This window comes from Solanum stenotomum, chromosome 7 (genome assembly GCF_019186545.1).
Source record: "Solanum stenotomum isolate F172 chromosome 7, ASM1918654v1, whole genome shotgun sequence".
NCBI lineage: Eukaryota > Viridiplantae > Streptophyta > Magnoliopsida > Solanales > Solanaceae > Solanum > Solanum stenotomum.
This window is the reverse complement of record NC_064288.1, coordinates 1072911-1088412: the sequence shown is the minus strand read 5'-3', so window position 1 is coordinate 1088412 and position 15502 is coordinate 1072911. Positions and strand designations below refer to the sequence as shown.

General features: G+C 33.1%; 1 protein-coding gene across 1 annotated transcript; it reads left to right on the top strand.

Moving 5' to 3' along the window:
• Positions 1-5434: 5434 nt before the first annotated feature.
• Positions 5435-14537, top strand: LOC125871763 (ABC transporter C family member 4). The gene is made up of 12 exons (XM_049552426.1): positions 5435-5566; positions 6068-8231; positions 8929-9249; positions 9699-9785; positions 9904-10530; positions 10692-10856; positions 11266-11560; positions 12298-12512; positions 12609-12914; positions 13123-13186; positions 13304-13543; positions 14239-14537. Exons 2-12 carry the CDS (start codon positions 6111-6113, stop codon positions 14337-14339), a joined length of 4542 nt encoding a protein of 1513 aa, XP_049408383.1. The 5' UTR covers positions 5435-5566; positions 6068-6110; the 3' UTR covers positions 14340-14537.
• The last annotated feature ends 965 nt before the right edge of the window (positions 14538-15502 follow it).

Genomic DNA, 15502 nt, shown 5'->3' with positions numbered 1-15502 from the left:
TGTTGAGGAGGGTAATTTTTTTGTATTTTCTTGATATATCAGATAAAAAAAATAATTTTTTTTTAAAAAATAAATAATAAGTAAAAGTGAACGGGGACCATTTTTTTTGTCCACAAAAGAAATATCACATGGATGGTTGGAAAAGTAAAAGGAAAAAAATATATTTATTTATGTAATGAACTAGATATACTATTTAAAAAAAATTAATTGTAATCTAAGAAAAATTATGAATATTTATGAAATTATATTATTCAAGTTGTACAATTAACTAAAAAAAAACAAATCATCACACAAGTTAAAGTAAGGACGATATTTTTTCGGTCCCATTTTATGTGACTCAATTTTCTTTCTAGTTCATTTAAAAAAAGAATGACACATTATTATAATTAAAAATAAGTTAACTTAAAAATATCCCTTCAATTTTAAATAAAATGAATTATAACTACACAAATATCTAAATATTATTTTAAACCATAAATTAAAAAAAATCTTTCATTTATTCTTAAACATTAATACACATCAAACTCCATGATGTCACCTGAATTAAACGAAGAGAGTACTAGTAATTGATATGGAATCATTGTTTCATTATTTAAATTCATATCATTCATCATAATGATAAATAAAATAATCATACGTTAATTTTTTTTTTTTATCTTGCATGCTGTAGCTATCACCAAGACACCAACTACTATTAGATCTGCAATCACAATTCACAATGATTATTTTTGACTGGCCAATAAGATTGTACTTTAGAAGATTAAGCTATAATTTTGTCATAGATGGTAATAAATGCGAAATGGATGATACTTTTGTCATTTAGTTTTACAAATTTTTATTCGTTTCATTTTACTTATTCATATTATTTAAAAAATATAAATTTACTTTACTTGTTTATTTTAATAGTTTTTTTTTATTTCCTCTTTCAATAATATGACACTACTAAATATAGTGCAAAAGTCGATTGACATTGTGCAGCTTCTGTATAGAACCCAGGGAGTCCTTCTCTTCCTGAAGAGGCAGGTGCAGGATCCGCGCAAAAGGCTATTGAAGGGGCGGCGAATGCTGGAAAAGCTAAAGCAAACCAGAAAGGATTTTTATTAAAAATCGTACTTGTGTTTTTAGAAAAAGCCATTCCCTCCCTATCCGTCTCTTGATCCCTCATTCCACTAATCCGTTGTTACTGATTCATTCAAGGCATAGACTCTCGAAAAGACGTGCCTCGCCTTGGTGTGGGCTAGGAGGGGAGGCAACTTGGGATTCTAGGCAAAGTGCTTTTTTTGTATATAGGCCTTCGTATAGGATAGGATTTTCATTCCTCCCGCCAATGGAAATCGACGAAATGAGTTGGTTCAAAAAATTGACGGGAAATCAATCCATTTTTATTTATTCTTTTAGGTTTTAAAATTATTTTAAAGAAAATCGTCGAACTTAAGAAAATTCTTTAAAGAAGAAACTAACGGAGTTTTTTTTTTTAATTAATGAAAATCGAGAGACGTCATCAACATAGTTGAAGTGCAAAATTGCAATTAAGGAGTATAAATAAAAAGGATGAAAAATATTTCGTTAAAGAGTATATATGGTCGAGTGACAAAATTATTCAATATCATTGTAGATGTAAATACCTAGGTTGGATTTCAAAGTAACTACACTCTTTATGTTATATTTCTTATATACCTATTATATTTGTCTTGTTAGAATACCACATAAAGCTAAAGATTTCTCAAACTTTATCGTCTTTATGGTAAAAAAAGACTCGGTAATTCTCATGAAATGAAAAAATATAATTAAATTCCATGAATTTCACACCAATTTTTTTTAAAAAAAGATGATTTTTTTATAATATATTGTTCATAAAAATCATACATACAATTTGTTCATTCTCTTCGATTCAATTTTTATATCAAAATCAAAACTAAATCAAAGTTAAGAAAATATCAATTAATTTTAATTTATGATTTAAATTAATTCTAAACCAAATTATGAATGCGTATTATTTTTTTTTAGAAAACACGTGATAATAACTAGTAGACAAATCAACAATGATTGTGATAAAGTAGTAAATGCTCCTTTATCTTTAATTAGAAATATCAAGTTCAAATCTTCCATAATACAAAATCATCTCAATATAGGACTTTCTGATATCGAATACTGAGTGAAAAAATAAAAAATAAATACTATAGTAGACAAACCAAAAAGGAGTGGAGAAAAAAATGAGTGGAGAGGAACTGTTCGGTCAGTTTAATAATTAGCGGACAAATTTGTCGATATATACTATGGTTTATGCCACAAAAATGGCATATAAACGGGTCGTACTTTTCCACAATAAATATACAATAAATATGGACCATTTTTTATTTTACGTACAAACATTTCCTATCCACTAAATAACAATTTTTAAAAAAAAAAACATTTTGACAAAAATGGAAGCTTCTATCCTTGAGAAAATATGAACTGAAATAATAATTTATTTAATATTATTAATCTTTCTTCATATTTATTACGATCAAATAATAATAAAATAAATAAAGAAAGTTAATTTTCTAAAAATAAGAAATATTTTGATTTTTTTCTTATGGTGACCATGACAAATAGTGGCAAAAGTTGATTTTTTTTATTAAGGTTATCAAAATATGGAAAATAAAAATACAGTGAAATTTAAGGGATATAGTATATAGAGTAGGAAATTAATCGATCTCTTTATTATTATTTATAAATTGAATACAAAAATGATTTTATGGTTATCAACAATCAACATGCCTGCTTTGTGAAAGGGACAGTTTGGTCATTTAAAAAAATACAGCTAGAAGTTTTATATTTTTTCCGTTTTAATTTGTTTATATTTTTTTCCAATCTATTATATATTTGAAAATTACGCTATTTTTTTTTTACTATATATCACAAAATTCTACTTGTGTTATATAAAGTAGGACAGAGAAAGTAACACATATTATTTGAAATAACTAAAAAGTACTATAAATCACATTAATTAACAACTTAAAAGTTTATAAGACACTCAAAAAATTCGATTGACTCTCGAAATTCTATCAACACATAAATTGAGATAGGGAGAGTAACACATATTATTTGAAAATAACGTAAAAAATATTATAATTCATAATAGTTAACAAGTTAAAATATTTAAAAGACACAAAAATTTTAGTTGACTCTCGAAATTCTATCAGTGCCACATAAATTATGATATAAAAATAAACATATATTATCTAAAATTTATGTAAAAAAACTATAAATTACAATAATTAATAATTTAAAATATTTACAAATCATAAATCAAATCAACATTCGAAATTTCATTTCTATTACATAATTTTAGACAAAATGAACGGAATAACATATATTGGTTTTGTTCCGTCACAGACTTCAACATCAAATTTAGAGAGACAAAAATATGAGTGAGATAATTTTTAAGTCACCTATGTGATATCTTTGAAATTAAAATATTAATTTTATATTTTTTTTATTCAGTCTATTAAATAAATTTTCAGATTTTTCTAGACGATAAAGTTAAAAGTATATTAAACGGCGAAAAGTATATATATATTTTTTAATATTATAAATAATGACGATTTTAAATAAACGACAAACAACAAGATGTGTCTCTGCTTCTTCTTCTGGATGATTAAAACTTCTCCACCTCTTTTANGAAGAGTAACATATCTTATTTGAAAATAACGTAAAAAGTACTATAATTCATAATAGTTAACAAGTTAAAATATTTAAAAGACACGAAAATTTTAGTTGACTCTCAAAATTCTATCGGTGCCACATAAATTATGATATAAGAATAAACATATATTATTTGAAACTTATGTAAATAATACTATAAATTACAATAATTAATAATTTAAAATATTTACAAGTGGGACCCTCCATAGCATCAGGTGACCAAGTATGCGATCCTATCTGTGCAGATTTCCCAACAGCACCAATAAAAAGTAAAATACAAATAAGAGTTATGACATTCAATCTCATATTGCAAGAAATCAATCATAAAATCAAATCAACATTTGAAATTTCATTTCTATCACATAAATTTAGACAAAATGAATGGAGTAACATATATTGGTTTTGTTCCGACACAGACTTCAATATCAAATTTAGAGAGACAAAAATATGAGTGAGATAATTTTTAAGTCACCTATGTGATATCTTTGAAATTAAAATATTAATTTTATATTTTTTTATTCAGTCTATTAAATGAATAAATTTTCAGATTTTTCTAGATGATAAAGTTAAAAGTATATTAAACGGCGAAAAGTATATAGTATATATATATTTTAATATTTTAATAATGACGATTTTAAAACGACAAACAACAAGATATGTCTCTGCTTCTTCTTCTGGATGATTAAAACATCTCCACCTCTTTTATTCCACTGCCTCATGGATTTCTTCCCAAGAAATTGCTACCTTTTTTATTCATCAATCAAATCCACATTTTTTTAAAAAAAATTCATGTAAAATAAAAAAATTATAGTTATTTTTTTAATTATGTAAACTTATTTAGATATATCGTTATCATCTTAAAGTTGAAAGTTGAAAGTGAATAGTGCTTATATTTTAAACGTAATTCTCTCTTATTTATGTGACAACCTCAAATAGGTAAAGACGTAAAGTTATTATGGGCTTGGGTTTATTTGAATATCATACGATAAAAAATTATGTTATTTATATATGATAATTTTTTTTTTATATAAATAGTATATGTTGAAGTCTCTTCGACTACAATATTAGTGTGAAAAATATTTTTATAGTTTCTTCCTTATCATTGAATCGTCAATCAATTTTATTAGGATTTTATAAATTAATATACATATATATTTATTTAATTTTCTAGTACAAATATAAAATTTTATAAAAAAATTATTGAATTCGATCACACCTAACTCGTCCCCCAAATTTCAAAGTACTTATTAAATTGCATGTCACTCTCGTTTAAATCATTTCGCATCTTTCAGGATTAATTGTGGTTCTCAAAAAATGTTAATGCTTTTTAAATGTCTGAAGTCTGAACAGTTTTATAATCATGAGATTCTATCATAAAAATAAAAATATAAAAGTTGAATTTCAAAATTACGATATTTTTAAAGGAAAAGCCAGAATATATTTCTCGGTATTTAAAGTTGATATATTTTTGTTATAAAAAGGATATATAAATATCCACTTTATAACTTTAATAACTTTTGAATCAAGTGGTTTTGAGTTCAAGTTTCTTTTACTCCCAATATGACTTTTTTAGGCGAATTCAAATTTAATTAAAGCTCTAATATAAATACTAGACATCAAATGAGAAAAAAAAACTATTGAAAATTAATACAATAACTTTGATGAGAAAAAGAATTGTACTTCGTATTTAACAGACTACATTGTCTTTGTCGATGACTTGTTAAAATAAACTATATAGTATAATGACTTTTGATAACATTGGGAGTGGAAAATTAGAAGCTACAAGAAATAGACTTCTGTCGATATTGAACCAAATAAACCAAATGAACTAGCTGTTTCTTGTTATTGAAATATTTACCCTCTTTGGCTTTCTGTGCTGGTGAGTTTCATTCATAAAGATTATTTTTTTAAAATTTTTTTTGCTTGAAACCCAAAAAGCATCTATCTTTATGCATGACAAATTATTGAGTTTTTTTTTTTTTTTTGTGATGATGAGATTGGATTATTTGATTTTGCCTTTATGATATGACTATAAAATTTAGAAAAAGGTATGAACTTTATGCCAAAGAGAGCTGTTGTCATATTGCTGTTAACTTTTGCTAAAGTTGGTTCCTTTTTTGTGTTTATATTTTCTCTACATGAATCTTTTGTTGTACAATGCTTCAACCTAGCAGCTGATAATTCTCTTTGGTTACTATGGTCTATGAGTGGTCTCTTTCTCCTTCATTTCACACTTTTCCTGTGGATTTCTGATCTTTTTAGTTCTTAATCTTTTTTTGTTACTATGGTTCTTTTCCACCCTTTTTCTCTTTTGTTATGGAGGGCTAATATGTTTTCTTGATGAATAAAGAATCATTTTTTTTTGGGTGTTTGTGTGCAGGAAGTCAGGGAATGGAGATTCAGTGAATATAGAAACATAAAGGATGAATCTTGTATGGTTTAAGATGGATATTGGAAAAAATATGTCTTGGTTAACATCACTCTCTTGTTCTGCATCCACACTAGAATCTGATTCAGGAGTGGTTGAATGGCTAAGATTCATTTTCCTCTCTCCATGTCCTCAGAGGACTATGTTATCTTCCATTGATCTGTTGCTTTTGCTTATTTTCATGGTGTTTGCAGTACAGAAGTTGTACTCAAAGTGGAGGTTTAATGACCATCCTAATGACTCTGGCATTGACAAGCCTCTCATTGCACACAGCAGGGTTTCTGTAAGAACCAATCTTTGGTTCAAGTTGTCTTTGATTTTGTCAGCTATTTTAGCTATATGTTCTATAGTTTTATGCATTTTGGTTCTTGGGGGAAGTAACCGGTCGCCTTGGAAGATCATAGATGGAGTATATTGGTTGTTTCAAGCAATTACACATGTTGTGATAACTATACTAATAGCTCATGAGAAAAGATTTCGAGCTGTTTCACATCCAATGTCCCTGCGTGTGTTCTGGATTGTAAACTTTGTAGTTATGAGTTTGTTCTTTGGTTGTGGGGTTACAAGGTTTGTCTCATTTAAGGAAATTGATCCTAATTTAAGAATGGATGATATAAGTTCATTAGTTGCATTTCCTATTTCTGTTGTTCTTTTCATTGTTGCCATTAAAGGCTCGACCGGAGTTGCGGTAATTAGTGATTCTGAAACTCACATAGAGGATGAAACCAATGGGTATGATGAATCACTTGTGGATAAATCCAGTGTTACTGGTTTTGCTTCAGCCTCTCTATTATCAAAAACTTTTTGGCTTTGGATGAACCCTTTACTGCAGAAAGGTTACAAGTCACCTCTCAAGATTGATGAAGTTCCTTCGCTTTCGCCACATCATAGAGCAGAAAAAATGTCTCTACTTTTCGAAAGGAATTGGCCTGAACCTGAAGAGAACTCGAAGCATCCTGTTCGAACAACATTGCTGCGTTGCTTCTGGAAGGAAGTTGCATTTACTGCCACCCTTGCAGTAATTAGGGTCTGTGTGATGTATGTAGGGCCAACACTCATAAATAGGTTTGTCGATTATACAGCAGGAAAGCGGACATCTCCTTATGAAGGATACTACCTCATAGGAACTCTCTTAATAGCCAAATTTGTGGAAGTTCTGACCTCTCATCAGTTCAACTTTAACTGCCAGAAGCTTGGAATGCTCATTCGATCCACACTTGTCACTTCTTTGTATAGGAAGGGCTTAAGGTTGTCATGCTCAGCTCGGCAGGCTCATGGTGTTGGACAGATTGTAAATTATATGGCTGTGGATGCTCAGCAGCTGTCTGACATGATGCTACAATTACATTCCATTTGGCTCATGCCACTGCAAGTTTCTGTGGCTTTAGCCATCCTTTATACCAGCCTCGGTGCTTCAACTGTTGTAACACTAGTGGGACTTGCAGCAGTCATGGCATTTGTGGTGTTTGGAACTAAAAGAAACAACAGGTTTCAAAGTAACATCATGAAGAATCGTGATTCCAGAATGAAGGCAACAAATGAGATGCTTAATTATATGCGTGTTATAAAGTTCCAGGCATGGGAAGAACATTTTAACGAGAGAATTCAATCCTTCCGTGAATCAGAGTACAGATGGTTGTCCAATTTCTTGTACTCAATAGCGGGTAATATTGTCGTCTTGTGGAGCGCGCCTCTTCTAGTGGCTACACTCACTTTTGGAAGTGCAATTTTGTTGGGAATTCCACTTGATGCAGGGACAGTGTTCACTGCAACTGCTCTCTTCAAGATGTTGCAAGAACCAATCAGGGCCTTCCCTCAATCCATGATCTCACTTTCACAAGCAATGATATCTCTTGAAAGATTGGACAAATATATGATCAGTAAGGAGTTAGTGGATAAAGCAGTGGAAAGACTGGAAGGTTGTGGGAGTACAATTGCTATGAAGGTGAAAGATGGAACTTTTGGTTGGGATGATGATAACAGTGAAGAAGCTCTGAAAGACATAAATTTTGAGATCAGAAAGGGAGACCTTGCAGCTGTAGTAGGGACAGTTGGGTCGGGGAAGTCCTCCCTTCTTGCATCAGTACTTGGTGAGATGCACAAGTTATCGGGTCAGGTATGGATCTTATCCTCGTAGCTTATTCTTCTGTGTGATTGATTTATACAAATGTAAACAGGTTACCAATTACCTTTTGCTTCTTGTTGATAATCTGCATAGCCTCTATTGTGTTATTAAAAGATAATGTAGACAAATGTGTAGAGTGGAAGTCTTTTATGAAGAACAATTACAATCAAACTAGTACCTATCAAAATATATTTTTTCTTATAGGTTCACTGATGCGTTCTCATTGGTGTATCGTTTGATCTCCACTGAGTCAGGACTGTTACTGGCCAATCAGCGTCAGACTAATGTGCTTCACTCCTTTTGCACCAAAGCATAATAGTCCTTGCTTCTAATGAACTTCAAACATGTAATGTGAACACCTAAAGCAAGATCTAAGAACCAAATATTATCATTTATGTCGCATTTGCTGATTTGTTACTTTCCACTTCATATTTTACATTTTTTGCTTGGTTGTCTATCTTCTGGATTAACAATCTTGAATGCAAGCACAGCCAATGCTGATCAATTAGTTTGTGTTGTCCTCTGTTTTTCCACTCTGCTGCCTCACTGAAACTACGCGGGAGATTCATACTTAATCTACAAGAACTAATTCTCCTATTTCTTAAATTATTGAGTGATATGATAAGAGAATAAATGCGTGAATATCTAATCATCTGCTAACTTGCTTTTGCGAACCCTTGTTTGACAGGTCACAGTTTGTGGTTCAACTGCCTATGTTGCACAAACATCATGGATTCAGAATGGCACGATAGAAGAAAATATCCTGTTTGGTATGCCAATGAACAAAGACAGGTACAAGGAGGTAATCCGGGTCTGTTGCTTGGAGAAGGACTTGGAAATGATGGAGTTTGGAGATCAGACTGAAATAGGAGAGCGTGGCATCAATCTCAGTGGTGGCCAGAAGCAGCGAATTCAACTTGCAAGAGCTGTTTATCAGGACTGTGATATTTATTTACTTGATGATGTCTTCAGTGCAGTTGATGCGCACACTGGCTCTGAAATCTTCAAGGTTAGAACTCTTCAACGTCATACCTATTGGCAATTTAACTTAAAATGGAAATGACACTGTTCCCTTCTGCTAATTATATGGACTACCAGAGGAAAACAACAGAACCCTGCTATTTATGGCTATTGGATGACTAGTTTCCTCTGTAAACACACCTCATTTTCCTAGGAGGAAGATGTGAAAGTGGCAAGCTATAAACCCCAAAAGTACAACCGAAAAGGCTATTTTTAAGTTTGGCAGGCTTGATCCATGAACTCTTGCTACTTACTATCCACATTATTTTAGGGACCAATGAATACAGTCTCCTTCTATGTTACTCTTTAATATGTATCGAAGGAGGCAATACTTTGATTCTTTGACTTGGTGTCTATGTATTTTCAACCATCACATTTCGAAACTCCAACTTGTTTTCTCTTATAATGTCTATCTGAAAATTTCATGCTCTTTTGCAGGAATGTGTGAGGGGAATTCTTAAAGATAAAACCATTTTGCTTGTCACACACCAAGTGGACTTCTTGCATAATGTTGACCTGATCCTTGTAAGTTTTGGAGTGTGGTTCCCATCTTCCTAAACCTCTTCGGAACCAAGTGTCAAGAGTAGTGTATGTTTGATTTTTATAAAACTTGAACTTTGTGAACTACTTTTTTTTCTTGAAGGTCATGCGAGATGGGATGATTGTGCAATCTGGAAAGTATAATGAGATACTAGAAGCTGGCATGGAATTTAAAGCACTAGTAGCTGCACATGAGACCTCTTTAGAACTTGTTGATGTGGAAACCAACAATGAGAGCACCGCTTCCCTCGAAGTATCGAAATCTTCTCGCGGATTATCTAAACACGGGGAAGAAAATGGAGAGGATAACTCTCAGCAGTCTACAGCTGATAGGGGTAACTCAAAACTTATAAAGGAAGAAGAAAGAGAAACTGGAAAAGTTAGTCTTGGGGTGTACAAGCAATATATTACTGAAGCTTTTGGATGGTGGGGTGTGGTGCTAGTTTTGTTGTTTTCTTTCTTGTGGCAAGGTTCTCTAATGGCAAGTGATTATTGGCTGGCATATGAAACTTCAGCAGATCGTGCCATGTCCTTCAATCCTTCTTTGTTCATTGAGATATATGGTATTATTGCACTTGTTTCTTCTTTGTTGATAGTGGCAAGGATGTATTTTGTGACACTCATGGGGCTTAAGACTGCCCAAATATTTTTCGGGAAGATTCTTCACAGCATACTGCACGCTCCTATGTCTTTTTTTGACACAACACCTTCTGGAAGAATTCTGAGTCGGGTAACTTTCTGAAAACGAGTTTGTGCATTTGCATGTAATTTTCAAAGGTTGTTGCTTAGATGATCAAATGAAGACAAGTATCCAGTGCATGTTTTACTGATGTCATATTTTTATATAGAAATTTATTTACTGATGTTGAGATGTTTTGGTTATTTCTGCAGGCATCTAATGATCAGACCAACATTGATGTATTCCTCCCGTTTTTTATGAATCTCACTTTGGCCATGTTTGTCACCCTGCTTGGTATCGTCATCATCACATGCCAATATTCTTGGCCAACCACACTACTTTTGATTCCTCTAGGTTGGCTAAATGTCTGGTACCGGGTACGAGCATTCCCTTTCTCTCTCTCTCTCTCACACACAGAGTCTCGTCTTTTTTCTTGTTTGAACTCAAATCCAAATCCATTTCTTAACCTTCTTCTAAAGGCAATCAGTTCCTGAGCATTTTGCCTGAAAGGTAATGTTGATTAAAAGGGAAACTACTTTATTTGTTCTGTCCAGCTAAAACTTTTTATTTCAAATGTGGTTAGCTATGTATTTCAGTAGTAATTTTTATTATTATTTGCAACTTTGATCAAAAGATGTGAGGCGTGTGTGCTGTTTCTTGACGACTAGATACTAAGCTCACATCTACATTGGTTGGACTATAATTTTCAACTTTTTATTCACAAGAAAAAGCTTTGGGCAGATAGACTATAGTCGAAATAACAGTAAATTCATTTCTGGTTTACAGGGATATTATCTTGCAACATCTCGTGAATTGACTCGGCTCGACTCAATTACAAAAGCACCTGTTATTCATCATTTCTCTGAAAGCATCTCAGGTGTTATGACTATACGTTGCTTTAGGAAGCAGGATATGTTTAGTCAAGAAAACGTTAACCGAGTGAACGCCAATCTGCGAATGGATTTCCACAACAATGGATCCAATGAGTGGTTGGGCTTCCGACTAGAACTGCTTGGAAGCTTGCTTCTCTGTGTTTCTGCAATGTTCATGATTGTCTTACCTAGCAGCATCATCAAGCCAGGTATGACACCCGTCCAATGGTCATTCATGGATTTCCAGGAATGCTAGTTTTGATAATCCTTTTCTATTTAGATTTACCTCCTCTACCGAAAAAGGAAATGAGTATGAGTAAAGAGAATACACGTTCAGCATAGTCTTTCTATGAATAATTTGCTTGCTATCTACTTGTTTCAAGTCAAAATCTTACTTCTACCTCCGGGCATTTCATTTTTTTTTGTATCATATCCTAATTGACAATCAGATTTTGTCAGCAAAAGTTATACGTACCTCCTTCACCTCACCTATAAATATAGAAAAAGTTCACTGTTACCCAATCTATGGGAATCACTTGTCTTGAACAACTATATCTAGAGATCTTTTCCTTCTTGTGTGAAGTAATGCATATACATTAAGAGAACGCGGAGTTGCTGAATGAAATATAGTAGATAAATCCAAGTGATGTACCTTTAACTAATTCTATGGTGAGACTGAATATAGTGGTCATAGTATGTTTTTCTATCTTAGCGATCAGGATATTCCATACAAATGGACAAACATTTAGTCATGCCTTCATCTGTACTACAAAAAGTCAAAAATTACCAACCAAGAGTACAAGAAACTTCTAATTTGGACAAGGAAGGCCAGTGGACCAACATGATTCTAGCTTCGTCTATTCTTTCCGTCGGTTTTTCGTTGTACTTATCTCCGTGTTTTACCTGGAGCTGAAGTAAACTAATATTCTTCTTTTTCTTTTTGCAGAGAATGTTGGCTTATCGTTATCATATGGTTTGTCCCTTAACAGTGTGCTATTCTGGTCCGTCTTTGTGAGTTGCTTTGTGGAAAACAAAATGGTTTCTGTTGAAAGATTAAAACAGTTCTCATGCATACCATCAGAAGCTGAGTGGCGAAAAAAGGATTTTGTCCCACCTTCAGATTGGCCGAGCCATGGCAACGTTGAGCTTGAAGACTTACAGGTAATAATTCCAACTGATATTCACTAGCCTACACTATTCTTAACTTTCAAATATGTTACATTGAATATCTGTATTGTTTATTCTACTGGTGAACAGGTTAGATATCGTCCAAACACTCCTCTAGTGCTTAAAGGAATTACTCTCAACATTAGAGGGGGAGAGAAGATCGGTGTTGTTGGTCGTACCGGAGGTGGAAAATCAACACTAATTCAAGTTTTCTTCCGTTTGGTGGAGCCTGCAGCTGGAAGAATAGTCATTGACGGCATTGACATATCCAGGCTCGGGCTTCATGATCTTAGATCTCGCTTCGGAATCATTCCCCAAGAACCAGTTCTTTTTGAAGGAACTGTGAGAAGCAACATTGACCCCATTGGACAATATTCAGATGATGAAATTTGGAAGGTAATTTAACTTGCTGAACGAAATAGTTTACGAACTACCTCAAATGATAACGTAAAATTAGCCAAAGCATGTCTAGACTGCTGAGATTTTGGATTATAATTCTGTAGGAGCAACATACTAGTTGTTAATGACAAAAAAGCAAATACTCCCATACATTGTTTTGTTATCTTCGAGGAATTCCTCTAACATGAAATCTTGTTCATTGTAGAGCCTCGATCGCTGCCAACTGAAAGATGTGGTGTCTTCAAAACCCGAAAAGCTTGACTCACCAGGTAACTTTTCCTCCTCTATGTCATCGTTGTGATTCTCTGCTGAATTATGCAACCAACTTTGATGCTCATTGAATATATGTATACTGATAAGTGAATACTGTTATTGGGAAATTATAGTTGTTGATAATGGAGATAACTGGAGTGTCGGGCAGAGGCAGCTTCTTTGCTTAGGAAGAGTGATGCTAAAACGCAGCAGACTTCTATTTATGGACGAGGCAACCGCCTCTGTTGATTCACAGACAGATGCTGTGATTCAGAAAATCATCCGCGAGGACTTCAACGCCTGTACTATAATCAGCATTGCCCACAGAATACCAACAGTCATGGACTGTGATAGAGTTCTTGTTGTAGATGCAGGTTCGGACTTCTCTCCTCTTACTTTGTACCGTATTTTGGATCTGGTAAATGATTATTTTATCTCTATGTGATGAACATTTCAAATATAGCATAGTCAGTAAGTTCTTGGCCTATTTGGTTTGAGCTTTTCCTTTGCCTAATTTTGTGAGTTTCATACAACATCAAACTAGAGGCTTATGGTACACTGCCTAGATCTTTTTTCCCATAAGTAGCATTTTACGCTGATAATCTCCTTCACGCCCCAATCCCCGACCTCCCTTCCCCGCACTATCTTCATTCCACCATATTTTACTTACTTACCAAACACTAGAAAATAAGAAAACTACGCACACACACCCTTGGGGGGCCGTTTGGTAGCTAGTTTGGAGCGAGTTATGCAGGTATTAAATCCTACATACGTAATAGCATGTTTGATGGCTGGTTAGGAAGTAAGTTATTCATACATAAAATTAATACGGTGTTTGGTTTGCAATATACAAACCAACATAACTAATATTTGCATAAAATAATACATAAATTCCCTCATAACTAATCTCTGCATTGTTAATACCTACATTACTCTTAACAAGCTATCAAACGATCCCTTGATGTAATTTAACCTACTATAGTCGGTTATCTGTCTTTTATTTTTTCGGCGTTGTCTGTGTATAGAACTTAAACTCTTTCTTAACCCCAAACATCTTATTTTCATGCAGGAATAGCAAAAGAGTTTGACAAACCATCTCATTTGCTGGAAAGGCCTTCACTTTTTGGGGCTTTGGTTCAAGAATATGCCAACAGATCATCTGAGCTCTAACCACACACCATTTTGGCTTTTCTTGGTGTTTTGCTGTAGTTTGCAAAATACCTATCCAAATATTTACATTAGATTCCCAAATAGTATCATCTCCTACTATTCTATTTAGTATATTTTGTTGAGTTGTAACAATATTGACATTAAAACTATTGTAGTTGCTGTTTCCATTAATAAAAAACAACTAGGTTATTTTATGTAGGCTGATTTTTCCTCTTCCAATCCGCAAACTGTTAGAGTTGAAGATGGAGTTGTGTGTGGTTATACTTTTGCGAAGAATATTTGAAATAATGTTTTGGTTTGAATGTATCTAAATATAACTTCAAAAGTGAAAAGTGAGTTGAAAAACAGGTTATAAGCGTTCAAATTTTGGAGAAATTTTTATGTGTGTTTTTAGCGTCCGTTACGTAAATAAATTGATCATAAAGTATGCTATTTTTTATTATTATACTCATTAGTCTCAATAAGGCGTAAACCTCAACAACTCCTTGTCCTTTCCATTCGAAGGTGGCGTTGATCCAGCTAATGGGCAACTGCTTCGTCTTTACCCTCTTAGTGTACTTAGGATGTGAGGACTTCTTTTCATCGTGAATTGGTTGGACTAAAGCGAGAGAGAGCTTCTCGGTAGAGGTAGTCAAGCTAAGAGCTAGAAAGTTGCAATTTAGTTAAAAGCCAATAGCACGATAGCTGTGCTGGCGCCTGTGGCAGCGCCTCTGGAGCCGCCCCTGTTTTGGAGCCAACGGGTTCTGAATGACCTCCCTCTCCCTGTAGGTCGAGCTTAGTTTCAATTAAGGTCAAAATATATAATTAAAGGAGGTGGTATATTGTGTATGGTTACCTTATCTGTGTTATATAAAAACACTTTATAAGTTCAATGCTCAATTAAAAGTTAAAACATACTACATTTGAGTAAAAGCCCTTAACATGAATAATCGATCCTTGACCCCTCTTATGAGATACCACCTAATGCACCAATTCAGCCATCTTTACGAGTGTAAAATAAAAGAGTCAATGATAAAAAAAAAAAACACACTTCAAATATTTAGATTTTTTGAGTTTCATACCTGAACAATCAGGTGTGTGAGTCTCCTATCTAAACTATCACCAACTATTTACCAAAATACACCAAACTATCCGTTATTCCTTTTTTTTCCTTGAAAATATCA

Coding starts and splice junctions, on each gene's coding strand:
- LOC125871763 (XM_049552426.1), top strand. CDS start 6,111: ATGAATCTTGTATGGTTTAAGATGGATATTGGAAAAAATATGTCTTGG. Junction 13,187..13,303: donor CGAAAAGCTTGACTCACCAG/GTAACTTTTCCT, acceptor GGGAAATTATAG/TTGTTGATAATGGAGATAAC. Junction 13,544..14,238: donor AGTTCTTGTTGTAGATGCAG/GTTCGGACTTCT, acceptor ATTTTCATGCAG/GAATAGCAAAAGAGTTTGAC.